The following is a 27,908-nucleotide window of genomic DNA, read 5'->3' as shown; positions in this document are numbered from 1 at the left end:
GTCATCTTATCCCATTACTGTTGGGGATAACAGATGAAGCAGGAGCTAAGCAGGGACAGACCTGGAGTCCCAGTGCTTGGGAAGTAGAGTTAGGAGGGCCAGGTGTTCAAAGACCAATGGTGACTACTTGAATTTCAGGCTAGACTATGCTGTATATAAAAGGACATAGAGTAAATGTTACATTTGGAAGTTAGGTGGACTAGTATAGGAAAGTCCTACATTACCCATCTGATTTGTAATGCGTGGACATTTTCCTGTTAAAAATATTTTAAAGACCTTGAATGTCCTTCAGTTGCTGGAACACTTGCCCAATGTGCCCAAAGCCATGGATTCTATTCTCAGCAGATAAAACAAAGAACATACTGTTAGAGTCTTTAGGAAAACCAAAGTCCACAGTGTGGTTCTGTCAAAGCAACTAGAAGTGTTAAATCACACTTCTATTAATCTTCCAAGTATACTCTTAGGTAACTTTTTACTGAGAACAGTTACTTATTTTCAAATGGGAAAGTGACTATTTCTACGTAGCTTCTCTGGCCTTAAACTTTATTTGTAGTTAAGGTTGGTCTTGAACACCCTAATTCCTTCTGTTTCTACTTCCCAAATGCGTGTTTTTAGGCATGTGTATGTCTGTCTGACTAGAAAGGGTTTTAAACATAGATGTAAGCCTAACGTTAAGGGAAAGAGCCACTTAGGAAAAGGCCATTACACACCAAGATATGATTGCAGGCTTCTCAAGAGAGAATCATGAGAATAAATATCAGTATATAAACAGTAGCAATACATATGATTTTGGTGCCTTCAAAAGTTACATTGTTTAAAGGTTCTCTTTAATAAATGTCTTTTTAATAAATGACATCATAAGTTGGTTTTCTTCTTATCCAGGGTGAGCACAAATGGATCAGAGGACCCTGAGGTTGCAGCGTCAGGGGAAAACAAGAGGGCCAATGGGAACAATTCTCCATCTCTTTCAAATGGTGGTTTTAAGCCTTCTAGACCTCCTAGACCTTCAAGACCACCTCCACCTACCCCACGAAGACCAGGTATTTTCCAGCCTCCAGTGTTGTTCTGTAAATAATAGGGGTTTTTTTTTGGTAGGAAGGTGCCAGATGGTGGTACCTTTGTTAGCCTCACATGTTTGCTTCCTAAGCCTGGGATCAAGAGTGTACTACCCTGTCTAGTGTTTTTAAATAACATTCTGTTTGAGAACTGATTATCAGGTAGATGTCAGAGAGGCTGTTTTAGGTCATTGGTATTTTTTTTTAAATAGAATCTTACTCTGTAGCATAGGCTGGTCTCCAACCTAGTCATCCTTCTGCTTCAACTCTCAAGTGCTGGGATTGCAGATATGAGCCAGCATATTATGGCCTCTGCATTTTTACAGTTAAAAACTTGACTGAGAATGGTCTTTCCATAGGCAACTAGGAATTGCCTTTTCTGTAAGCTTTTCTTCCAGGAATGAATTTATGTTAGACAATACTTCATTCAGAATGAAAATAGGGCTGGAGAGATGGCTCAGTAGTTAAGAGCACTGACTGCTCTTCCAGAGGTTCTGAGTTCAATTCCCAGCAACCACATGGTGGCTCACAACCATCTGTAATGGGATCTGATGCTATATATAATAAATACATCTTTTGTAAAAAAAAGAATGAAAATAATGCTAGGTGGTGGAACACATCTTTAATCTCAGCACACAGGAGGCAAAGGCAGGTGTATCTTTAGAGTTTGAGGTGGGCGGTCTACAGAGTGAATTCCAGGACAACCAGAACTACACAGAGAAACTGTCAGGGGCAGGGGCGGGTAGAAAGAGTGAATAAATGAGTGAAAATAACATGTATTAGATAAAGTCTAAACAGTATAGTACAGTTAGATTGAAACTTTGTGTGGTTGATGACGGTAACACATTTTATACAAAAGAATTTGGTTGCTTAGTCTATTCTATGTTTTAAAAAGCTGACTGGGGGTAGGGGTGAATAAAAGGACTCAGCTATCAAGAGCACTTGTTGCTCCTGCAGAGGAACTGTATTCGATTCCTGGCACCCACTTTGATTCCTAGCACCCATAACTCCTATTTCAGGGGATGCCCTCCTCTGACCTCTCCAGGTGCCACATGTGGTGCACACAGACATACATGTGTCCAAACACACAAAAAATAAGTGAATAAATCTGATTAGAAATTTTAAGCTTACTATTACATGATAATCAACTTTAAAGCAAAAATATGTTCACTAAATGAACATATTTTATGTAATAATATGAATATTGTTTATATAGTAGCATTTATACAGAATATCCGTTTTCTAACTAGCTGTCAGAGGCATCAGTATACTCATTACCAGCATCAGAAATTAGTCTCAGATTTTTGTGTTCACATAGAGAAGGCAGTTTTAAAGATCTGGAAAGCGGTGCACCCATGCTTTCCTATTCTAAAAGTTTTTACTGGACTAGGAGTTGTAGTTCCTACTTGTCTAGTATGCACAAGGTCCTTGTATCACAAAAACCAACCACGTAGTTATTTATATGGTTATGAATTCAGAATAATATATGCTGTGTAATTTGATGAGATCCATATATCCATATCTTAGGACTTATTTGTCATATACTTCTTAATTTTTAAGTTAAAATTGTGTGCTGGTTTTAGATTTCAGAAAGCAAAAGCTTCTCTTTTATCCAAACCTTGTATAGCTTCTGTCAATGGCTCACCATCCACGAATTCTGACAGTGACGGATCTAGTACAGGCTCTTTGCCACCAACAAATACAAATGTAAATACCAGTACATCTGAAGGAGCGACATCTGGATTAATAATTCCTCTTACTATATCTGGAGGCTCAGGCCCTAGGCCACTGAATACTGTAAGTCAAGCTCCCCTCCCCCCTGGGTAAGTAACTGTTAATATTTGGTTTGTTTTAAGCCTTTTAGTGTCCTCATTAATTTAAAAGGATTATAGTATATTCTTTCATAATTGTCTTTTAGGTAATGGTAATTGATTTGGGGAGTCTGGAATCTAAGAAAGCTTATCATATTTTAAATGTTACCTCCTCTGTTTGAGAAGTTGGAAAAAAATGAGCTAGGTATTTTAGCACATGCTTGTAATCTCAGTACTTGGGTATCTGAGGCACCATTGTTGTGAGTTCCAGGACAACTTGGACTACAGCATGAGACTCTGTCCCCAGTTTCGTTTTGTTTTTTAAGTATTGAGGTAGACTGTTACATATCCCTCACTGACTACAAACTCACTGTGTAAGTGACAGTAGCCTTGAAGTACTGACCCTCTACTGCTCAAGTATGCACATTGCACATGGAAAACAAAGCAATTAGTATAAGACCCCACTACCACCATAGAAAGTTAACAAAAGCCAAGTAATAATATAATTATATGACTAAGTGTAGCTTCTCTTAAGTAGAGTAAAAGCAAATTCTCAAATAATTTTTCTTTATAAAATTATCATAGCAATATAATAATATAAACTGATAAATTAGTTCTATAATCCCATATTAATTTGCACTTAAAACATTAAAAAAAAATTGAAGTCTGCGTGTGCCTGCTTGTGTTGTCTGTACACCACACGTGGACAGTGCCTACAGAACAGAGGAGGACACTGGACCCCTGAGCTTGAGTTACAGCCAGTACTGAGCCTGGAAGTGTTCATAACCATTGAGCCATCTTCCCAACTTCTATTTTTAACATTATATACATTGTGCCATTCAAATTGAGAGCTCAGTCAGGGATAAATGCATAGCTTAGTGTATTGTGTGTGAAGTTCCAAGTTCTACCTTCAGTCACACACAGAAATAAAACAAAAACCTCATGTTCAGGGCTCAGAATGCCAGTCAAAGTTATTTGCTGACTGGTAAGTTAAACTCTTGATGAGAATTTAACTACTTATGTGGGTCATAACTGTATGCTCTCTTCTGACCTTAGTGGCATGTAAATTGTGCACATACATACATGCAGTCAAAACACTGTTACACATACACTAAAGTAAGTCTGAAAAATAAAATTAAAAATAAAAAGGTTTAAGAACCGGAATAATGGTTCATTGGTTAAGAGCACTAGCTTCTCTTTTAGAGGGCCCAGGTTTGATTCTAAGCACCCATGTGGCAGCTTACAACTCAACTCTCAAGGGATCCGATGTCCTCTACTGGCTTCTGTGGGCACCAGACACACAGGTGGTATACAAGCATACATGCAGTCAGTGCATCCATACACATCAAGATAAAGTAAAAAGCTGTGTGGTGCCCTGCTTTTCTCTTCTCTTTGGCAATAAACCTGCACAGAAGATGAGGGTATTGCAGTGGCTAGTCTGTAGCTCTCTTCCTGTAATGTGCAAGAACATTTTTGATAAGGACACTTTGAATTCTGTCTTTTTATAATGTAGTCAAAATGTTGCCCTTCAGTCAGCTAAGTTGTTCAGGTTTCAGGGCACTGATGCTTTCTTTTCCTCTTAGGCCCTGAGCATAGCCAGATTAGATTGAAACATTTTGGTCTTCTAGGTGGACTGACTGGCTTTGAAATGCATGGTTTTTTCCAGAACAAAAACAAAAGAAAACTCATTTACTGTGCGTGTATTACAATTAGGCTTTTCCCTCTTTTCAGATAACATTTTTTTTTTTACTGTATGTTAATTCTGTTTTCTCTTGTATAGACTAACAGGCTCATTTTCCTCAGTTCTATAAGACAGTTATTTAAGGTGAAAAGGTATAGATTGGACTAAAAGGCCCAATTAATACAAAATGTTCTTACTAGTCATTGATTTCTATTTAAGGTGGGAACAGAGAGTAGACCAGCATGGGCGTGTTTACTATGTAGACCATGTTGAAAAGCGAACAACATGGGATAGACCGGAACCTCTACCGCCTGGGTAAGTGTCTAATTTAAAAATGGCACTTAATTTCTTGAGTTCTTTGTATGTATTGGATATTAGCCCTCTATCAGATGTAGGATTGGTAAAGATTCTTTCCCAATCTGTTGGCTGCCTTTTTGTCTTCTTGACAGTGTCCTTAACCTTACAGAAACTTTGTAATTTCATGGGGTCCCATTTGTCGATTCTTGCTCTTAAATTAGACTCTAGAGAATCAAACAATACTTTTTTAAAAATGGGGTTCAGAGCTAAACAAAGAATTCTCATCTGAGGAATACTGAATGGCCGAGAAACACCTAAAAATGTTCAACATCCTTATTCATGAGGGAAATACAAATCAAAACAACCCTGAGATTCTACCTCACACCAATCAGAATGCTAAAGATCAAAAACTCAGGTGATAGCAGATGCTGGCAAGGATGTGGAGAAAGAAAAACACTCCTCCATTGCTGGTGGAGTTGTAAGCTGGTACAACTACTCTGTAAATCAGTTTAGTGGATCCTCTCAGAAAATTGGGAATAGTCCTACTTGAGGACCCAGCTCTGCCATTTCTGGGCATATACCCAAAAGAAGTTCTAACATCTAACAAGGACACATGTTCCACCATGTTCATAGCAGCCTTATTTATAATATCCAGAAGCTGGAAAGAACCCAGATGTCCTTCAATAGAGGAATGGATACAGAAAGTGTGGTAATTTACACAATGCTATTAGAAACAATGACTTCATGAAATTCCTAGGCAAATGGATGGAACTAGAAACTATCATCCTGAGTGAGGTAATTCAGTCACAAAAGAACACACATAGTATGCACTCACTGATAAGTGGGTCCTAGTCCCAAAAAACTCTGAATACCCAAGAAAAATTCACAGACCTTATAAAGCCCAAAAAGAAGGAAGGCCAAAATGGGGATGCCTCAGTCCTTCTTAGAAGGGAGAACAAAACAATCATGGAAGAAAATACAAGGTCAAACTGAGGAACAGGGATTGAAAAAAAGATCATTCAGAGGCTGCCTCACCCGGGGATCCGCCCCAAGCTCTATTGCTGATGCTGTGAAGTATTTTCTGGCAGGAACCAGATATAGATGCCTCCTAAGTGGTTCTGCCAGAGTCATACAGATGCAGTTGAGCATGCTTGCAGCTAACCAGCGGACTGAACACGGGGACCCCAATGGAGGTGCTAAAGAAAGGACTGAAGGAGCTGAAAGGGGTTGCAACCTCATAGGAAGAACAACATTATCAACCAACCAAACCCTCCACAACTCTCATGGACTAAAAAACACCAATCATTGAGAGACCTATGGCTTCAGGTGTATAGCATTCTCTGGCATCAATGTGAGAAGAGACCTTTGGTCTAGGGAGGGTATGTTTTTCCAATTATAGGAGAATGCCAAGGCAATGGGGTGGAGAGGGTGATTAGGAGGGAGTGCACCTTCATAAAGACAAGTAGAGGGGGAGAGGGCATGGGAGCAGGGTTGGGGAAATGTAAATACAAAGAGTATCTAATTAAAAGGGGGGCACTTAATCCAGAAGAACAAATTGTGTTTTTACCTTCGGCTCCTACAGTCCTTGTCTCTTCCTCTCTGTTTGCTTTATGCTAGACACAGACTAGGATAAGAGCTAGAGAAGCGACTCCGAGCATGCTAAGGGTTGTTGCTGTTGTTACTGTTTGTTTTTGGAGACAGACTCTCACTGCATATCCCAGAAGAAACCCTTAATCCTTCTGCCTCAGCCTTTCAGCCATGCAAGTTCTGGGGTTACAGACCTATGCTGCTATACCGTGATGAGTGATTTTTATTTTTATCATTTCTAATTTAAAGATTCCATAGTTCTTGTTCTTTGTATTATTCTTTCTGAGCTTTTTAGCCAGCTAAGAGCCACAAAATTTTCAATTAGTTTTTTCAAGAGGTATAGCATGATGGCACTTGTCTGAGTTATCAGCATTGGAGGTAAAAGCTGGAGGATCAGGAGATAAGGTCATCCTCAGTGATAGATGAAGTTAGAAGCAGCCTGTGCTATAAGACCTGTCACAACCCCTCTATCCCAAGAAAAGAATTACAGCTCCTATTATATATTAAGATAGCCTCTATTATTAAAATTAATATATATTAAAATCATTATAAATGGTTCAGAAAGTTAAGGATATGTTGATAACATGGTTCTAAGCATTTATGTATATGTATATAGTACATAAATTTGAAAAAAAAATGTTTTTAATTCAAAGGGAATATGTGGCAAATATGGGGTGAGGGATACGTCTACTCCAAGGTTGAAGATGGCGCAGTGGGTTTGTTGGTCTTGTAGGGTTTGTGAATTTGTTTCTCAGCACTCATGTGAGCAGATTATAACTGCCTATAACTGGAGCTCCAGGGGGATCCATTACCTTCTTACGTGGGCAGTTACCAGCACACATGAGCATATACATAGAAGTAAAAACCTTTAGAAAAATATTAACCATGCTAGATATTAATGAATAGTAACTAACCCTTGGAGAAATGCATACCTAAAAGTGATTTGACTTGTTAAATTAGCAGGTAATAGTATTATTAAGTGTTGATGAGGAATTCTATCTATTGTAATGCTGGCAATAGTGTTAATGTGTTTCTACCATCAGAATCTTACACACACATACACACACACACACACACACACACACACACACACATATGTATATATATGTGTGTGTATATATATATCTTAAGTAATTCTATATAGTAACTTTATGAAATAATTTGAAGAAAAACCTTTTTTGTCTCAAAGTTATTATTTTATAACAAGTAAGTTAAAAGTTAGTTGTATTTCTGTGTAAATTGTCTTTTCATTTGAGACTTATTCTAAATATATATTACATTTAAAAGTCCTCACTAATGCATGTTACAGACTATTAAAGGACAAAAATCTTAGAAACATTGAAGTTCAGTTTGTAAATGTGAATGAATGATTTCAGGGAAATCAGAAAGGACTGAGAATGTAGTTCACTGACACAGCACTCAATAGCATGTGTAAGATCCTGGATTTGGTTATCAGTACAAAGAGAAAAATAGTAGTTTCTCAAGGTAAAAGGTCTCATATGCTTTGTACAAGTTTTCTTAAATTAGTGTTTTCTTTTCTGGTGTAGCTGGGAGCGGCGTGTAGACAATATGGGGCGTATTTATTATGTTGACCATTTCACAAGAACTACCACATGGCAAAGGCCAACCTTGGAATCTGTCCGGAACTATGAACAGTGGCAGCTACAGCGTAGTCAGCTTCAGGGAGCAATGCAGCAGTTTAACCAGAGATTCATCTATGGGGTAAGAGCCTGTTGATTTGTTGATAATTGCAACTGATAAAAATCTTGAATGCTGAGCTGGAGAGATGGCTCAGAGGTTAAGAGCACAAACTGCTGCTCTTCCATAGGACCTGAGTTCAATTCCCAGCAACTGCATGATGACTCATAACCACCTATAATAAGATCTATACCCTCTTCTGGCATACAGGTGTGCATGCAGGAAAACACTGTATAAAAAAACAATCTTCAGTGTTCAAACACTGGCTGCATGCATCATGTGAGGCACTAATGGAAGGCAGTAGAGTGGGAACCCAGGTACTGCTATCTGTAGGTATTGATCTTGTCATGGATTCTCTTTCTTGTTAGTGTTAAAAAGAAACAGAAAAGAAGTTAGAGCTATTCACCATTCGTGGAGAAAAGATTAATAAAAATGAACCCAAGCGCTTTGAAATGAATTAAAACAATTCTAAATGTGCTATAACTTACTAGAAAAATTTAAAGTTGAAGTCTCAGGGAGCCTAATTTTTATGTGGTTGCATGGAGTTGGCAGTGGTTAACATTTACTGAGAAAGTTTCCTGAATAAACTGGTATGCTGCTCAGCTGATGAGCCTATAGTCCTCAGAGTGTTAGATTATGCATGTCTACACTATGTAAGTATATAAAGTATTTGCTTTATAAAGCTGGATTAATGGTGTTCACCTGTTGACCAGGTGGCTCACTTGAGCTCAAGAGTTCAAGACCAGCCTCGACAACTCAAGACACTAAGATACTGCTCAAAAATAAAAGCCAAAACAAAATAAATCCAAAACAACAAAAATAACTAGACATGGTGTACATGGCTTTACTTCCAGCACTCAGGAGGTGAGAGCAGTTGGATCTCTGACTTCTAGGCAGTTCTGGTCTGTGTTGTGAGTTCCAGGTCAGCCACCTTGTCTGGGGTGGGGCAGGGTTGAATAGAGATAGACAAAAACCAAACAAAAAACCAATAACAAAAAAACCTTTACTGAATGTAAACAAATGATAGAATACATATTTTCCTTCAGACGAATAGTGCAAATACAGTAATAAATATACATGACATATCAGTGCTTTCCTTGCTATATGATCCGCTGCTAGGAGTTTTAAAATCTGAAGTCATAAAGTATCACAAAACTGTCTCTGAGAAAAGTCAAATTGTCCATATCAAAATAAATAGATTTGTTGCAGTAGTATATAGAACTTAAACCAAAGAGACTGTCTCTTCAGGGCCCTGGAGAAGACTCCATTGCTGGTACCTCCGCATCATGGGAGCTTTTTACAGTGCACTAGAGAAAAATGTGTTTCTTTTCCTTCCTAGATATTATTTCTCCTCCATTTTCTTGCCTGTTTCTTTTATTTGTTTGTTTGTTTACTTGCTTGCTTTTTTATTTTTTTATTTTTTAATTTTGGGCTGTATTTACTTTTATGTCTGAGTACCTGAAAGTTTGTCTGTACACCACATGCATGCAGTATTCAGAGTCAGAATTTCACATCTCAGAACCTTGTGTTGTTGGAGCCGACTGCCATGGGGTAGTGCAGAGCCATTGTTTCTGCCCTTCATTGCTGTCAGTGGCTGCCCTACCCTTTTCATACTGTATTTTGAGACAGGCTGGCCTTCACCTTCAGATCTTCTTGGCTAAGACGTCTAAACAGCTAGAGGCCTGGGCCAGTCATAGTCTCTTCTTTTTTTTCCCCCTTTTGTTTTAGGGCCTGTTCTGTTTCACATTTAATTTTTGTTTTTTAAGTGTAGTCAGTAAACTTGCCTTCTGTTTTCAACCCTAGTTCCCACATGATTCTCAGATGAGTTTGGAGTCAGATACATCTGGTTCCTGGTTCCACAGTTACTTTGAGTAATTTTGAATAAACTACTTAATCTTACTAGGGCTCATTTGCCTTCTGTAAAATAGATACTTAATTGCTTGGTGGCACTTTGTTGTCTTTCTACTCCTGACTCCATCTGTCTCCTGTTTCTCTGTGGTTTTGAGATTGTTTTCCCGCTATCTTACCACTCCAGGTTTTGGTTTTATAAATGTCTTAGGGAAGGAATCATAGAAATATGATTCTGTAATTTTTATGTTACTGGTAGAGGAAACTTTGTATCACAAAGGAAAAACTAGTAATATTTAGGTAGGAATTTATATAGTTATGTACTGTTTTAATTTTACATAATTTTTAAGTGTTAGATATTTCATAGTGTTTTCTTTTTTTTTTCTTTTTTGATATATCTTGAATTAACATTTATTGTTATAACATAGGGTTTTCAAAGATATTTTTTAGCCAAAATAAAGTATGTTGGTACTGTATAAAACTTCCCTAAGGTATGAATTCTGTAAGAATATGTGTATGCTAGGGAAGTCACACTGGAATTCATACGTTTGCTCTGAGATCATGTGTTTATGTTGTGAATTATATGTTTATTTATTTTATTCTTTATAGAATCAAGATTTGTTTGCTACATCACAAAACAAAGAATTTGATCCTCTTGGTCCTTTGCCCCCTGGATGGGGTAAGTACATCAGTTTTTTTAATTTAAAAAATCTGTTACTTAGAAAATTGGGACTAGAGATGTTTGTCTAGCAAAGTAGAGCTCCGAGTCCAGTCACTAGCATTGCAAAAAGGTGAAAAGAGATAGATTATTGATGCAGTAATCTGAAAGGAACTCAAGGATGCTAATGCTTAGGAAGAAAGTCATTTTCACAAGATTATATACTTGTGGTGTCTGTTACATCACCAAATACTTGAGTCTAGATGGTCTCTAATGAAAAGAAGCTGAGATGGGGAAATGGCTTAAGTAAGAAAAGGCATGGTGGCCTGGCTTTTTACCTGTTTGCATGGCAAATACTTTTCTTACTTAAGCTTGTTACCTCTCCCACATTTTTGGCTGGCAAACACCCTGGCCTGATTCTTCCAGAATTCCTGAAAGTCCTGACTCTCCTCTTCTGCCTAGCTATTGGCCATTCAGCTCTTTATATTCTGCCTAGCTATAGGCCAATCAGAAGGTGTCTTAGGCAGATGTAAAAGGACACATCTTCACATAGTGTACAAAACAATTACCCCAACATCTGGATTAGCGAGATGGAGCAAAGGCATATGCTCAAAAGCTAGAATACACTTTCACATGTGTAATGCTGTAAGTTAGAAAACCAGCAATCGCTGAATGGGCAGATTCAGCCAATTTTGTCTTAGTTTGAGGGGAAAAATATTCCAACAATATTGTGCTTTTTTTTTTTTTATTTAATGAAGAGAAGAGAACTGATAGCAATGGCAGAGTGTATTTTGTCAACCACAACACTCGGATTACACAGTGGGAAGACCCCAGAAGCCAAGGGTAAGAACTTTCTCTCTCTCTCTCTCTCTCTCTCTCTCTCTCTCTCTGTGTGTGTGTATGTGTGTGACCTCTAGAGGTTATTTACCTTTTGACTCATTTATATATTTTCCTCAAAGACCTTAAACAGGAACTACCTACATACCTTTGAAGACAAAAAATGATTACTTGTAATATGATTAACTTAGAATGTAATTAAACATTACATGTAATGAGAAGCTTGAATTTCGTAAGTTTCATGGGACAGGGCTGAGGAGTGGCACAACTCACTGGTCTTCTTTCTTTTCCAGTTACAGAACTAAGAAAAAATTCTGTAGGTATTATAGACATCTCAAAATATATTTATATGTTATATGGTATAATATTTGTGCACATTCTAAGAACTTGCTGTTTCATATATGAAGAGATGTTATCATCATAAGCTTGTCTTTTTTAATTTATTTTATTGAGTGCACTGTGGAAGAGGGAAAATGGGCACAAGTTTTTAATGCTTTGATGACAGTATACAGTGATTGCTCTGAGCTATTTGTCATTCTGTGTGCTAAAGCTAGCTAAGACACTGTTTTAAAAACAAAAACAAAAAACCACACACATGATCAAAGTAATTCTCAGGCCAGTTGCAGTAGCACAGCCTTTAATCCCAGCACTGAGAGGCAGAGGTAGGCTGGTCAACATTGTGAGACACTGTCTCGGGGAAAAAAAAGGAGTAGAAGAAAGAGTAACTGGGTATTTTAAGAAACAACACTTCTCTTTTCATCCTAGGCCAGGTAATGAGGAATCTTTTCCTCCTGTCTGTAAAGATAGAACTGAGCAAGTCACCTTTTTGTCAACTTGTTGCTACTATTATTTTGTTCCTTTTTGAATCTTGATAAAGTTTTAGAGCCTAACTTAGAATCATTTCATGAGATATCACAAATAACCAAATTTTTTCCAGCTCACTCATTTAAAAAGAAGTGCTTATGCCCTTTAATGCATTAATCTATTATTTGAATATGGTAGGATACTTCATCAATATTGTATACCAATCAATTCATTTTGTTTTAAAGACAGCTGGTTATTGAGCTTATTAGCAACTATAATCACAATAGAAGTGAAATATCTTTTTATATTATATAGTCTTCACTGACATTTGTATTGAATTATGTGAATATGACTAAATATTCTTTTAAAAATTTTTTATTAAATTTGTTTCCACTATACATCCCCAAATTAGCCCCCTTCTCCTACCTGTACCCTACCCCTCACACATATTCTCCCCCTATTTCTCCCGTCCCTTCTCCTTTGAGAAGGGAGAACTCCCTCTAGGTCTCACCCTCCTACTACTCCCTCATCCCTTCCTAATACTCCAACACATCAAGTCACTGCAGGACCAGGCACATCCTTTCCCACTGAGGCCAGACAAAGGAGAACAGGGTCAGCAGCAGGCAGGCAACAGATTCAGGGGAAGCCTTTGCTCCTGTTGTTGGGGAACCCACATGAACACCTGCTGCCCATCTGCTACACATGTGCAGGGGGCATAGGTCCAACCGTGCGTGCTGCTCTTTGGCTGATGTTTCATTCTCTGAGAGCTCACAAGGGTCCAGGTTAGTTGACTGTGTTATTTTCTGTCCTCTTTGAGTTTCTTAATCCTTTCCCCAACTCTTCCATAAGACTCCCCGAGTTCCATCTAATGTTTGGCTGAGGGTCTCTGCATCTCTCTCGATTGGCTACTAGGTTGACTCTCAGAGGACAGTTATGCTAGGCTTCTGTCTGCAGACATAACCAAGTATCATTAATGGTGTCAGACTGAGTCTTGCTCATGGGTATCAGTTTGAGGCAGTCATTCCCTCAGTCTCTGTTCCATCTTTATCCTTGCACACCTTTAGGCAGGACACATCTTTGGTTTTGTGGGTGGATTAGTGTCCTTATCCCTCTACTGGGAGTCCTGCCTGCTACAGGAAGTGGCCACTTCAGGCTCCTATCCCCCACGGCTAGGAGTCTGAACAAGAGTCACTGCCATTAACCCAACTGGAGCCTGCGCTCCATCCTAGGTCTCTAGCATGTCCTGAGATTTGCCCCCCTCTCTATATCTAGTTCCCCACTCCACTCCCCACCCTATCCCCTCTCCCGCCTCGTTCCCTCCCTGCATCCACCTCCATGTCTCTTTTATTTCCCCTTCTGAGAAAGATTCAACAATCCTTTCTTGGGCCTTCCTTTTGATCTGTTGATTATAGCCTAGAATCTATACCATACATGTTTTTTTGAACTGAAATTCTTAACATTTTAATAGTTTGTAAAATACAACTTAAGGTAGTGTTCTTTTGAATAGAGTACTTTATCCTTTTAAAGTACATTTGAGGAAAACAGAGTATTTCTTTATAGTAGTGATGTTAAATGCCTCCATATCTCAGTTTTTTATTTTTTGTAATATAAACTTAAGTATTTCCAATGTTTCCTCATTCCAAGCCCATTAGATATGAAACTTGAAACTATAAAACCGGGGGTGGGAGATGAGGATGTTGCTCAGTTGGTATAGTGTTCTTTGCATGCATGAAACCCTGGTTTTGATCCTTAAGAGCCCCATGGGTGGCACATGCCTATAATTTCAGTGCTAGAGAAGTAGAGACAGGAGGGTCAGAAGTTCAAGGCTGTGCTTACATGAGAACCTACCTCAAAAGAAAAGAGAGAAAATAAATGAAGTGGAGCACATGGACACCAGACACTGAAAAGTCTGATTGCACTTATGTCCACAGTAAAGTCTTAGGGTTACTAGAATTTATTTTACTATTCATGTAAGTGCACCAAGTGTTTGGGCATATAACAGGCTATTTATAGAGCTCACTATAGACTTATAATCTACTCTAGGCTCTAACCCTCACTTAACAGTTGTAGAGAGGGAAGTTTTGCCAGCATACAATTTGAGGGATGAAGATGCCTTGCCAGCAGTACATAGGAAGTCCTGGGAGAGATGGGATAGAGTGATCACCTTGGCAGTAGTAGAAAGAGATAACAGTCACCGCTTGAAGACTTTTTTACTTCCTTTTCTCATATCGTCTTATGCATAGTGTTGTCTTGATTGTTTAATATTTTTATATCTCTTTTGAGAATTTCATGTCTGCAATGTGTTTGGTCTTATCCACCCCTCTCCTCCCTCCTTCAGTTCTCCCCAGTCCATCTCTTTTTCAAGACAGGGTTTCTCTATATAGCCCTAGTTGTCTTAGAACTCCCTCTGTCGACAGGCTAACCTCAGACTCACAGAAACCTGCCTGCTTCTGCCTCCTGAATGCTGGGATGAAAAGTGTGCAGCACAGCCGTCTGGCTTCTCCCCAGTGCATCTTAACTTTATATCCTCACCTTGTTTTTTTAAATAACCCACTTAGTTCAGTTAGTACTGCTCAGTATGTTGCCTCCAGCTTTGTCTCTTTTTTTTTTTTTTTTTAGACATTTATTTATTTTATCTATATGGGCACACTGTCTCTGTTTTCAGACACACCAGAAGAGGGCATCAGATCCCATTACAGATGGTTGTGAGCCACCATGTGGTTGCTGGGAATTGAACTCAGGACCTCTGGAAGAGCAGTCAGTGCTCTTAACCACTGAGCCATTTCTCCAGCCCCAGTTTTGTCTTTTATTTTTTGTTTTTTGTTTTCTTTTCTTTTGAGGAGGAGGTGCAGGTCTTTTTTTTTTTTTTTTAAGACCAGGCTATCTTGGAATTCATTATGTAAAACAGACTGTCCTGGAACTCAGAGATTCATCTGCCTCTGTCTCCTGAGACTGGGACCAAAGGTGTGCACCACCATGCCTGACTGTTGCCTTCATTTTGTGGCTAAAGAAACAGAAATTTAAAGAAGGTTTCCCAGAAACAATTTGTTAATGGGGAAATATGTTATTTGGTCTGTGACAATTGTAACTTGTTTGGGAACATGATCAATAGGCATGTGTGTGAAATCTCAGGGTTCCTGAGAGGGAGTGTAAAAGAGAAATTGGACTGATATTTTAGGAATAAGCTCTGTCAGCGTTATCATATGTAGATATGAGAGACCAGGAGGTAGAACCATGCAGGCAGCTGTGTGGACAGTATAGGTGGAGAGAGCTAGAGTCATGGTGGGAATTGAAGACTTCACAAGTATAATGAGTGGGCTCAGGTACCGTGGTTGTTTGAGGTGAGTTATTAAGTAGATGGGAGAATATTGGCCAATAATATGTGGTGATTTATTGTGAATGTTGTTGATGACGACTTTAATGCGTGTGTAGGATGTCCAGCTAGAGATTTCTAGTATACACCTGAAACAGGACCATGCATGCTTTCTGAAAGATTCATTGTTTGTGGGTAGTTTTAGTTTCTGTATTTGATAAAGAAGAAAGTCTTAATATTTATTGTTTTCCTCTGTATTTTGTAGTCAGCTAAATGAAAAGCCCTTACCAGAAGGCTGGGAAATGAGATTCACAGTGGATGGAATTCCATATTTTGTGGACCACAATAGAAGAGCAACTACTTATATTGATCCACGAACAGGAAAATCAGCATTGTAAGTTTCCTAAACATTATAAATAAAAAGCACAGCTAATTTCTTGGATTTTCTCAAAAGATTTGAGTTAACAAAGACAAAGTTGTACTCGAGGTGGGCCTGTAGGTCACTGTACACTGAATCTTGGTGGGTTTTTTTTTTGTTTGTTTTATAATTTAAAAATATTTTTTAAAACTGTTTTTATTAGACAAAACAAAACAACCATTAATAAGCAATTCCTTAGGGAAATTCACCTTGTAAAACAAATATTCTTTAGAAAACACAGCCTACTGCAAAAACAAGCTACAGTAGAAACACAAAAACATAAAACAAGACAGTCTGAAGACAAAAAAAAATCATTTTTATTTTTTGTTTGTTTTGTTTTGTTTTTGCTTAGGAATAGGGAAGAGAGTCTCACTTTGTATCCCTGACTGACCTAGAGTTTGCTCTGTAAACTAGACTGGCCTTGAACTCACAGAGATCGGCCTACTTTTGCTTATAGTGCCTCCAATATTCTGGGATTAAAGATATGCACCACCACAGTGTAGCATTTTCTTATGTTTTGAGTTAAATTGTTTGGGTTTTTGGTCATACTTTATGAATGGGTGGGGGCTGTTGTCTATTCCTTTTTAAACATATGCTTTGTAGCTCTGGTCTGGAACTCAGCATCCTGGTCTTGAAATTATGGAGATAACCTGGCTCTACTTCTGCTGTTCTTAAAGAGTTGTTCCACCATGTTCAGCCTAGCAGTTCCTTAAACACTGGCATGACTCACTCAACATGTTATGAGAAATGCTCATTGTGTGAGCATTGAAGAATATACTTTCACAAGCTAAACTGTATGTTCTGGACACTCAGCCCAGATGTAGCGTGAGGTCATGATGAACAAAACACAAGATCAGGTTAAGCATCAGAAAAATGATGCAATCAATATACACAGACATTTGTAAACCACCTAATATGTTCTGGGATCCAAGTTCTAGTCCTTTCTTAACCATTGAGCCATCTCTCCAGTCCTCTTTGTTGTTGCTATTTCATGTGTTGAACTATCTTATATTTTAACTGTAAATCCCACATGGGATGAAGGATTCAGACATCAATTCTTTCATTCTGCTAAAATATCTTTGCTAATATTTTGCTGAGAGTTTTATACTTCTGCATATTAAAAGCATGTGTGTTTCCAGCAGAAACTGAGAAGTCAGTCCAGTTAGGCACTAATAAAAGTCATAGTGATGACTTAGATGTGGGAATAAATGGTAAGTAGATGATGTCATTACTCACTAGTTATAATGACAGAAAGCCCACAGCAAGAAAGCTCACACTCCACATTAGCATATTTCTCCACATTATTTAAAAATAATCTGGGCCTGATAAAGCTGCATGCCTGTAAAACCGAATAATCTATAACTCAAGTGCCAGGAGATTGAGTGCTCTCATCTGGCCTCATCTGGCACACACTCCCTCCCCTAGATAAAATTAAAACTAACAGTGTAACTCACCACCGTTGCAATATCCTCTTCAACCCAAATAAACCCAACTCAGTCATTAGGAACACAATCTGCGAGTCTATTTTGGGCGGATTTACCACTACACTCTCTATTCCCCTCCTAGGAGATCCCTTATCACTTGCTGTTAACTGTCCTCCTGTTCCCGTTCCTCCTCTCCTTCTTCTCCTCTGACTCCTCCTCTTCTGTTTCCTCTCCTTTTCTCCACCTCCTCTTCCTGTCCAATCATGTATTGACTTGACATAAATCTACACACCATAAAAACAGACTAGAGGAGAAAAATCATATGATCTGGGGTTGACGCCTCAGGAGTTAAGAGCATTGCTGGTCTTGGAGAGGATTCCAGTTTAATTTCTGGCATCTGTTTGGTAGCTAACAACCACCTGTAAATTCAGTTCCCTGTGTCTTCTTCTGGCCTTGTTGGGCAACCAGCGCTCACATGGTACATGGACACACATACAAGCCAGGCCAAGACTCATGTACATACGAATAAATGAATCTTTTAAAATAAGTCAAATCATTCAGTAGAAGCTTTTTTTTTTTTTTTTTTTTTGAAATACAAAGCAATCTTTTGATCCACTTTCACCTGCCTTGGAAATGTTCTTACCTACGAGAATACAAACAAAGGCTTCAGCCAACATCATGCTTAATGATAAAATAATTACTCCATAAGATCAAAGATGATTGTGGTCATTGCTGCCATTCAGTATTATATTGGCAATCAAATGTAAAGAAATAAGAAAAGGAAGTAGAAGAAAGGCTGGTGAGGAAGAAGTAAGGCTGTCTGTCTCTTACACAAATGAAAATCATTTGTAGTGAAAGTTGTGAGGAATATAGAGAAAGCTATTAGAACTGGTCAAGTTTCCAGGATTGCAGGATTCAAAATTAGACAGACGAACTTTTATATTGAAACACAGTCAACCTGGAGGCTTCCAATGATCTGGAACCATTCTTGTTCTACAGCCAGCCTGCATGGTTTCCATCCTCATGGTGCTAGTCATTTGGAGAAAGGCCACAATGGAATAGTGAACAGCAAAACTTTTTTTTAAAAGATTTATTTACTTTTTTTATGTGAGTACACTGTAGCTGTTTTCAGACAAACCAGAAGAGGGCAACAGATCTCATTACAGATGGTTAGTGACCAATCACCATGTGGTTGCTGAGAATTGAACTCAGGACCTTTAGAAGAGCAGTCAGTTCTCTTAACCACTTAGCCATCTCTCCAGCCCAAACAGCAAAATTCTTAACTAATATCTTTGCTTCTTTAAAAAAATTAACTTCTTGGAAATAAGTCCCTACATCACTTGTAGTTAGAGCTCATTAGACAGACCTATAGTCACACTAGGAAAGGTCTGTCCTAGGTAGCATTTGCTGGCTGATCATGAGCCTCTTTTAAGAACAAAGGATGCTGTAGTAGTGTGAAGGGTGACACTCCTTTGTAGGAACTCTTTTATCCAGCTCTGTTAGATTCACCTGCACAGGGCAAAAAAAAAAATAAAATAAAATAAAATAAAATAAAAAGCAACCCCAGCAGTGGAAATACTTGGAAATAGTCCTTAGGAAACATTCAAAAAAGGTTATTACAAATATGTTCTACTGGATGCTTTTGTATGTGTCGAGTACTGGGTGGCGGGTAGGTATTGCTTTCCTTTAGCATTTCTTTTACAAGCAGTTGCAAATGTCATGTTTATCTTTGTTCTTCAGAGACAATGGACCCCAGATAGCCTATGTTCGGGACTTCAAGGCAAAAGTACAGTATTTCCGGTTCTGGTGTCAGGTTGGTATTAGCCTTGTGTGTCTCTATCTCTTTGTTACATTGCTTATGTTACACAGCGGTTCTGAAATATATATTAAGAAAAGTGTGCAGCATCTGTCTTTAGAACAATGAAATATATTTATCAATTAGATAATTGTGTCTTTGGTTGTCTAAAGATTAAGCTAGAAATCATTTGAATAAGAAAATATTGTCACTTTTTTCTTCAGTAACTAATTTTTTATGTCATATAAATCTTGAAAAAATTGTTTATGTGTGTGGTTTTGTTTTGCTTTTTTTTGTTTGTTTGTTTGTTTTTGTTTTTCAAGACTGGGTTTCTCTGTGTGACCCTGGCTGTCCTGGAACTCACTATGTAGACTAGGCTGGCCTCCAACCCAGAGATCCACTTGTCTTTGACTAGTGCTGGGATTGAAGGAGTATGCCACCATTGCCTAGCTGTATGTGGGTGTTTTATTTTTTTGGTATTTTGAGATAGAACAATCTACACAATCCACACTAGCTTTGAACTCAGTCTTCTTGCCTCAGCCTCCTGAATGCTATAAGTGTGTGACTTATGCATAATTCCATGTCTAGTCTTTGATGAGTACATATAGGATACTCTGTCTGTCTGTTTATCTATCTTTTATTCTTTCTATAATGTCTAAATAAATGATTAATGTTGTTTGTATGGACTCTAAATAAAATTAAAGCATTAATCAAAATATTATATTAAAGATTTCAATTCAGATTCTTATAATTAACTGGGAAACATAATTCTGAATTAAAACCAGACTTACTTGAGTCATTACATCTCAAAGAAGCAGTGTTAATGCTGACAAAGGTGTTGGTAATCATCAGTATGAATTAATATTCAAAGTCTGGTTTTATTCGCAAAGATGCAAAACTTTTTTGGTTTTGTTGCTGGGCCATTTACTGGTGAGAGTTGACTTAAATCTTTCTTATATTTCAGCAATTGGCCATGCCACAGCATATAAAGATCACAGTGACAAGAAAAACATTGTTTGAGGATTCCTTTCAACAGGTATTATGTGCTTTACTTAATAATTCTACTTTCTGGTACTCATGATATGATCACAATAGTTGAGAACAATGGTTCTTAACCTTCGGGAGTTGTCAAATGATCCTATCACGGGGGTCACTTAAAATGATCAGAAAACATGGATATTCAGATTATAATTCATAATAGTAGCAAAATTACGATTATGAAGTAGCAACAAAAACAATTTTATGGTTGGGGATCACCAAAGGAAGGTTGAGAACCACTGGTTTAGGGTGAGAGAGAGTGTGTGAGTGTGTCTGTGTGTGTGTCGATATGTTTGCCTGTGTAGAGGCCAGAGGTATACTTCAGGTGCCTAGTTCCATCACTCTCTTCCTTGCGTTCTGACACAGGGTTTCTTATTGAACTTGAACTGACATCTGGCTAGGCTAACTGGCCAAGAACCCTTCAGATGTGTCTGTCTTTGCCCCTCTGGTGCCGGTGTGCAGGCAAGGCAGGCACTGTCACACCAGGCTCCTACCAGGTCCTCGTGCTTGTGCTGAAAGCACTTTATCCCTTGAGCCACTCCCCAGCACCTAGTCTTGAATTTTTTCAGTTGCTAACAGTCTTAGTGCTTCACAGTTAGGGATGTGTGAGAATTCCTGTGCAGGGCTTTCTGCTTTTTCAGTTTGAGGTTGGTTAGTGAGTTCCAGGCAGAAACGTAATCTGTCACTAGACAAGCTCTAAAAATAGTCATATGAACAATGTGATGGTAGGAAAGGGGAGTGGTTTTTATACTCTTGTGCTACTGTTTTATGGTAAAATGATGTGCTTCTCTTAGAAATAGTGATTTTAAGTAGGAAAGAAATTAGTCATTGGTAACATCTAAAAGATGCTATATGAACTTTCAGTAGTCAATAAATTTTAATTTCCCATCAGTGAGTGAGTAAATTATTTACCTTCATACCCCAGCTTTTACTAGCAATCCACCTGCAATTAAGCATTAGATTGTGTTGGAATAGTAAAACACTCTATACCTGGACTGTTGTTTAAAGCATCTTGTTCACCTTTGTCTTATTACTCGATGTGGAAATGATGATGTTCAGGCTCCTGCAGTATATTGTGATAGCTTCAGGAGCACCAAACTTAATGAAAAAGGGAAAGAGATCAGAATCACTGGTCTTAGCAGGCTGCTCCATTTTAGGAAGAGTTTCCTTCTGTTTCTAATGGAACATAAAAGACAAGCCAATCACCATCCTGCTATATAGGAACAGAGAGGAAGACTTGGAGATTGACTGAGGCACTTAAAGAATTTTATTTATACCTATGGCCTGATGTCAGTCCCCTGATGCCATTCCTGATACCAGCCCAGCCCTTACACATTCCCCATTGTCATTCTCACGGCTACTGTCTTGTCACTAAGTTATCAGTGTCTTTTGAAGTCTTCCTTTCTTCTTTCCTTCCTTCCTTCCTTCCTTCCTTCCTTCCTTCTCTTTTTCTTTTTTTTTGGGGGGGGGGACTATATATAATTCGTTGGTAGCTATAGAGACAAGATGCAAACCATGATTAAATAAGCCCTTTATCTTTTTGCTCTTACAACTGAAAGGCTTTTGCAGACATGATAATGTTCTAAAACATTTAAAACTCTCATTTTATATTTGGTATCCACCAAATAAATGGGCAGTTATAATGTAAGAGAAAATATGATTGCTTAAAGGTAATTAATCTGATATCAATTGCTCTAAATGGTGTTTTTGGTCTTTTTGTTATATTGCCCCCCCTCCATCCCACTCACCATGCCCCCCCCAAGCTGAGGACTGAACCCAGGGCCTTGTGCTTGCTAGGCGAGCACTCTACTCTTTAAATGGTGCTTTTAATTAGCATAGTACAACTGCTTATGGTGGAAAGTTATAGTGGTAGCCTAGTGACATCTCTCAAATGTGTAGCTGAGTGCCTGGCTTGTGGTACTTGTAGGTATTTCTCATAACCATGCACAGCAGTCAAAACTATTGGGCTTTTTGTTACAGCTGGATTCTGGCTGTGTGAGTAGCCTGGGAACTCCTAAGAGTGGTGAATCTGTTTCTGTTTCCTAGGGAACTGAGAGAACTTAACAATCCTCTTTGGGTACTTAAGTGTTAACAGTTGATTCTTCTATCAAACTATCCCTCTCCAGGCCCCTGTGGAGTTTTCCTAAGGGGACATAATTAAATAGTTTTACTGAGGGTGACACATATTGACCTATGTACTAGAGCTCTGTAATGTTACTGCGCTTCCTATCTGAACATGACACTGGTAGCCACCAGTGTGGGAGGCAAAGTAGAAGTTTTTCTATATAATGTATAGATTCCCGCTGTGTATGTCTCCAAAGATAAGTGAGTTCTCTCTGCAGCCACTGTTAGTCAATTAGCTTTTTTTGTGTATCTTTTGACTGAAATAAAACCTAGCCCTAATCAGCCCTACCTGAGTGGTAGCAGTGGAGAAAAACCCAGCTCATCTCTGATCATGCCTAGAATTACTCTGTATACTACACAATTGATAGAATGATTTCATAAGCATCATATAGAGGGGTATAAAAAGTATATAAAATATAGATGTGTATAGTAAATGTATGAAACTTTACTAATGTATGAATGTATGAAATGTATGAATCTTTTATGTATAAGATTAGCACACTGTTTTATGTGGACCTTAAGTCACCTACAGTGGAGTAAGTGGGAGGTGATGGTGACGTCTCCACAGCTGCAGTCACAGCTCTCTTTGCTTTGTTGTTTTGTAGATCATGAGCTTCAGCCCGCAGGATCTGAGAAGACGTTTGTGGGTGATTTTCCCAGGAGAAGAAGGTTTGGATTATGGAGGTGTAGCAAGGTAGTGATATATGAGTGCTCAGAACTTAGTCCCTTTCCTCCAAAGGTGTCACTGCACTTCGTTCACAGTATTTTCTCAGTGTCATGTCTCAGGAAAGTGAAATTAGGAAGTTATCATAGCTTTACAGTGCCGCAACTACAGCATTTCAACACTAATTCAGCACCTGCTTTCTAAGAACTGTTAAGTCGTTGCACCTCACTGGGTCCTCAGAATAACCCTGTGGTAGAGAGTCCTACTGATGATGAAGTTTAGAGGCTCACGCTGCGCAGATGTCAGGCTTTCGTTTTTTGACCAGTAACTAACAAGTGTCAGTCAGCCAGCTCCTGTCTGCTCCACGGATGACCTGAATGAAGCCTGTAGTGACCAAGCCGTTTCTCCTGCTGGTGTCCTGAGAGGTAGCAGTGCCTAGGACTGACTCAGAGACTAGAGTGCTGTGACACAGAGGATTGAGGACCTTTCTTCTGCTTTATTCCTTTTGGAGCATTTGTACAAACTAGACATTTTTGAGCAAGAGATAGCTTTGCTTATTGTGTGACAGTATTATATCAGTTTAAAATTTTAAACTAGGGCCACAGATGGCTCAGTGGGTAAAAGTGGTTTCCACACAAGCCTGACAACTTTAGTGTAGTTCCCAAAACCTACAGAAGGAAAGAAACCAACTCCTAAAGTGTAATGTGCATGTAACTTCTACATGTACAATGTGGTCTTTGTGTGCTATGACCTGCACATACCTACATATACATGCACACACTCACATTTAGCATGCACACAATGATAATAAACAAAAAGAAAAACCAAACATTTAAAAAATGAATAGATAATAAAAATTTAAGCTGGGTATGGTGGCACATGACTAATTCCAGCACTTGGGGGTAGAGAATCAGTTCAAAGCTAGCTTGGGCTACATGAGACCCTTTCTCCAATAAAATAATAAATTACCAAGTGGTAATAATGTGAAAGGGCAAGAATTTTGAAAGAAAGACTGAATTTGAATATTTTTATTATTTCGAGCAAATATCTATTTGTAGGATTATTAGGAAGAGTAGAAATACTTAGTTTGGGTTTTTGTGTTTTAAACTTGTTTAGATTTATCTGTTTGCCTGCATTTGTGTGTGTGCCTGGTGCCCTTGAAGGTCAGAAGAGGTGCTGGTTCTCTGTGAACTGACATGGGTTATGGAGACCAGACTCAGGTTCTCCCAACAAGTGCTCTTGACCATGAGCTGTCTTTCCAGCCTCTGAGGGCTTTGTTTGATGTTTGTTTAAGATTTATTTTTGTTTATGTGTATGTATGTTTTGCCCATGTATATGCACTACATGTGTGCATGGTGCTGTGGAACCAAAAGAAGATCTTGGATTTCCTGGAACTGGAGTTACAGATAATTGTGAGCCACCATGTGGGTGCTGGGGAGCTGAGTCCTCTGCAAGAGCAGCCTGTGCTGTTAGCCACTGACCCATTTCTCTAGTCTGAAACGCTGTCTGTCAGTCAGTCTGTCTGTCTGTCTGTCAAAACAGTGTCTCTCTGCATTTCCCTGGCTATCCTGGAAGTCACTATATAGACCAGGCTGCCCTTGAACTCACAGAGATCTTCTAGCCTCTGCCTAAGTACTGGGAATAAAGGTATGTACTAACATGCCTGGCTGAAGTACTGTTTTTTAATGAGTTAGTTCAGAACCTGAATCTTTGTGTGCTTACTAACTGGTGAGATACACTGGGTTTTGTTTTGTTTTGATTTAAATCTTATTTTAAGAATTTACCTGTGAGAGGTGGTGGTGCACTTATAATCCCAGCACTTGAGAGGCAGAGGCAGATGAAGCTCTGAGTTCAAGGCCAGCCTGGTCTATAGAATGAGTTCCTACGCTGCCAGGGCTGCAGAGAAACCCTGTCTGGAAAACAACACCAACAAAGGGTTTGTTGTTTGTAATTATGTATGTGTTGGGGTGGGGGTGGTTATACTAGAATGCAGTGCCAGGAGTTCAGAATCAGATCTCTTGGATGAAAGTTAAAGGCAGTTGTGAGCGTGCGTGTGTGTGTGTGTGTGTGTGTGTGTGTGTGTGTGTGTGTGTGTGTGTGTGTGTGTGCTCGCAGAAGGATGGGCAGACCACAAATAAAATAAGCTTTTCAGGGCATTTTTGTAATGCTGGAGTGGCTGGAGTAAGAGCTCCCTCTGTGATGGTGAGATGTCTGGCACAGTGGCTGTCCTCACGTACTCTGTGGAACCTCATTGACAGTATGGAGCAGTTGCCATTCAGCCGCTCTAATTATCTGACCCAACAGTGAATTTTAAACTTCCTGCGTATAAAATTCTATCAACTTAAACCATTTTCACATTTTAATATCTCTAAAATTGGGGTGCATATTATGATTACAAACAGAAAACTTTTAGTGGGCAATCAATTAAGAGTCTTTAAAGCTAATGATATATTATATTATTTGAAATTTAAAAGTATATAAATATCCTGTGTAACATAATGTGAGTTTGAACAGACAACAAGATTAGAAAACCATCTCAGCTGATGTGGGCAGGTTCCTGACAGCTCTGTAACACTGCTCTTTGATGTGTTGAAACGATTACCTACAAAATTTTTCATCCTAAGTTTTCTTTTGATTTCAGAGAATGGTTCTTTCTTTTGTCACATGAAGTGTTGAACCCAATGTATTGCCTGTTTGAATATGCAGGGAAGGATAACTACTGCCTGCAGATAAACCCCGCTTCTTACATCAATCCAGACCACCTGAAATACTTCCGCTTTATTGGCAGATTTATTGCCATGGTAAGTATGGGTACAAAACTCTTTACTGATTCAACAGGACTAAATTTTTGTGTAAGTATTATAACAGATCATGTAACAGAATATTCTTTTTATTTTATTATTTATTTATTTTATCTGTTTGTGTGTTTGCCTGACTATATGTCTACATACCATGTGCATGTCTGGTGTCTGTGGAGCCTGGAAGAAGGTGTGACATCCTCTGGGACTGGAGATTTAGAGAGTAGTGATCCCCTCTATGGGTGGGTGCTGGGAATGAACCTGGAGCCTCTGAGAGAGCAGTCAGTTCTCTTAACTACTGTGCCATTTTTACTGTGACAGAAATGTTTAGGAAAAGTGAGAAAGTGAATTCTCCATCGAGTGTGTATGTGTGTGTGTGTGTTTTGTGTGTTTTATTTGCCTGTTTGTTTCTTTTTTTGAGCCAGTGTCTCATTTATAGCCTTGGCTGGCTTGGCTATCATTGTGTAGACCAGGTTGGCTTCCAGTTCATAGATCTGCCTGCCTTGGCCTTGGAGTGCTGGCTTTAAAGTCATGTGCCACCATTCTCAGCCACAACACTTTTAAAATGGAGCTTATATCTAATATTTTTTATGTTTAATGACTTTTGTACATTTATCTTAAGTGTATTGCTTCCTTCCTGTATAGGCTCTATTCCATGGGAAATTCATAGATACCGGATTTTCTTTACCGTTCTATAAGCGTATCTTGAATAAACCAGTGGGACTTAAGGATTTAGAATCTATTGATCCAGAATTTTACAATTCTCTCATCTGGGTTAAGTAAGTTTCTTTTTATATTTACTAAAATATAGTCTGTGCTTTATTGCGCTGCTTGCAAGCTCTTCCTCATCATAGTCATAACATTGCTTTATTGCATTTAAAGGGTATGTATGTCAAACCTGTTTCATTGTTCAGTATGATACATTTTATACAAGTGCATTCAAGGTCTTAGGTAATATATGATTATAACCCAACTTTTTGGAATTAGATTTTATTATTAAGGCTTATTACTCAAACTTAGAACTTGAACGTATTAAAACATTTGATCTAGGATTGAATTGTATGTATAACAAATAATGCTAATTTTATTTGTGCAGAGAAAACAATATTGAAGAATGTGGTTTGGAAATGTACTTCTCAGTTGATAAAGAAATTCTAGGTGAAATTAAGAGTCATGATTTGAAACCCAATGGTGGCAATATTCTTGTGACAGAAGAAAATAAGGAGGAATACATCAGGTAAGAAGTCCCTAAAAGTGTCCCTAAAAGTGTGTGTGTAAGGAAGTATGGCTTAGTGGCTCAGCAGTGAACAGGAGTTTGGTTCCTAACCCCACATTAGGTGGTGTACAGCGATCTGCAGCTCCAACTGCTCTCTGGGATTCAGCACTTCTCAGTCCTCTATGGACATTCATGGGCACTCACAAACATGGCAGGCACAGCCTATACACAAATATAAGAAATATTTATCTCTTTTGGAAGAAAAGACAGTGTTTCTTTTGACAACGTTTAGCCTTTTTGTTAATTGTCTAATAATAGTAAAAGGTGGTATTTTTAAAATGTGTTTGTTTTATGGTAATCATTTTTATGTAAACACTTATTTCTAGTGTTAGCCTAAAAATTGGATTTTAAAGGTAGGAAGTCATGGTGAATCATTTAATTTAACTAATTTATTTATTTATTATCTTGAGATAGGTTCTATGTAGCCCTGGCAGTCCTGGAGTTTGTTATGTACATCAGTCTGGTCTTGAACTCACAGAGATCCTCCTGCCTCTGCTTTTCCCATGTTGGGATGAAAGGCTGGCACCACCACTCCTGGAATGGATTTGTAAGACTATGCCATGCAACGAGCTGTTGAAAAAAGAATATGAAATGTATCCATTTTCCTGGGGAATACTGTAGACAGCAGTAAAAGCTCCTGAGCTAGATAGTTGTTGCGGTCTGTCCTTTAATGCTTTGCATTGGCTCACACTTCTGATCTAAAGTCAGTTCATTCCTGCCTTCCTGGTGCTCACTCACTTTCCAGTGCTAGCCCACTACAGCTAGGCTTAAACCCTGGGCCT

At 38.5% G+C, this 27,908-nt stretch overlaps 1 protein-coding gene across 2 annotated transcripts in view; it reads left to right on the top strand.

Annotated features, from left to right (window-relative positions):
* Window positions 1-27,908, top strand: part of ITCH (itchy E3 ubiquitin protein ligase) — a 68,273-nt gene that overhangs the window by 27,869 nt on the left and 12,496 nt on the right. For both annotated transcript variants that reach the window (XM_080925620.1, XM_080925621.1), the window contains 13 exons: window positions 883-1,040; window positions 2,683-2,878; window positions 4,767-4,862; window positions 7,979-8,153; window positions 10,587-10,656; window positions 11,394-11,478; window positions 15,855-15,983; window positions 19,172-19,244; window positions 20,191-20,262; window positions 22,994-23,082; window positions 25,694-25,853; window positions 26,496-26,629; window positions 26,947-27,087. In XM_080925620.1, the coding sequence (XP_080781746.1) occupies window positions 883-1,040; window positions 2,683-2,878; window positions 4,767-4,862; window positions 7,979-8,153; window positions 10,587-10,656; window positions 11,394-11,478; window positions 15,855-15,983; window positions 19,172-19,244; window positions 20,191-20,262; window positions 22,994-23,082; window positions 25,694-25,853; window positions 26,496-26,629; window positions 26,947-27,087 (1,578 nt within the window). The remainder of the gene's footprint in view (window positions 1-882; window positions 1,041-2,682; window positions 2,879-4,766; window positions 4,863-7,978; window positions 8,154-10,586; window positions 10,657-11,393; window positions 11,479-15,854; window positions 15,984-19,171; window positions 19,245-20,190; window positions 20,263-22,993; window positions 23,083-25,693; window positions 25,854-26,495; window positions 26,630-26,946; window positions 27,088-27,908) is intronic.

Source organism: Micromys minutus (assembly GCF_963924665.1).
Source record: "Micromys minutus genome assembly, chromosome: 11".
Taxonomy (NCBI): Eukaryota; Metazoa; Chordata; class Mammalia; order Rodentia; family Muridae; genus Micromys; species Micromys minutus.
Note: the sequence above shows the minus strand (reverse complement) of the source record. Positions and strands in the feature narration are given on the sequence as shown.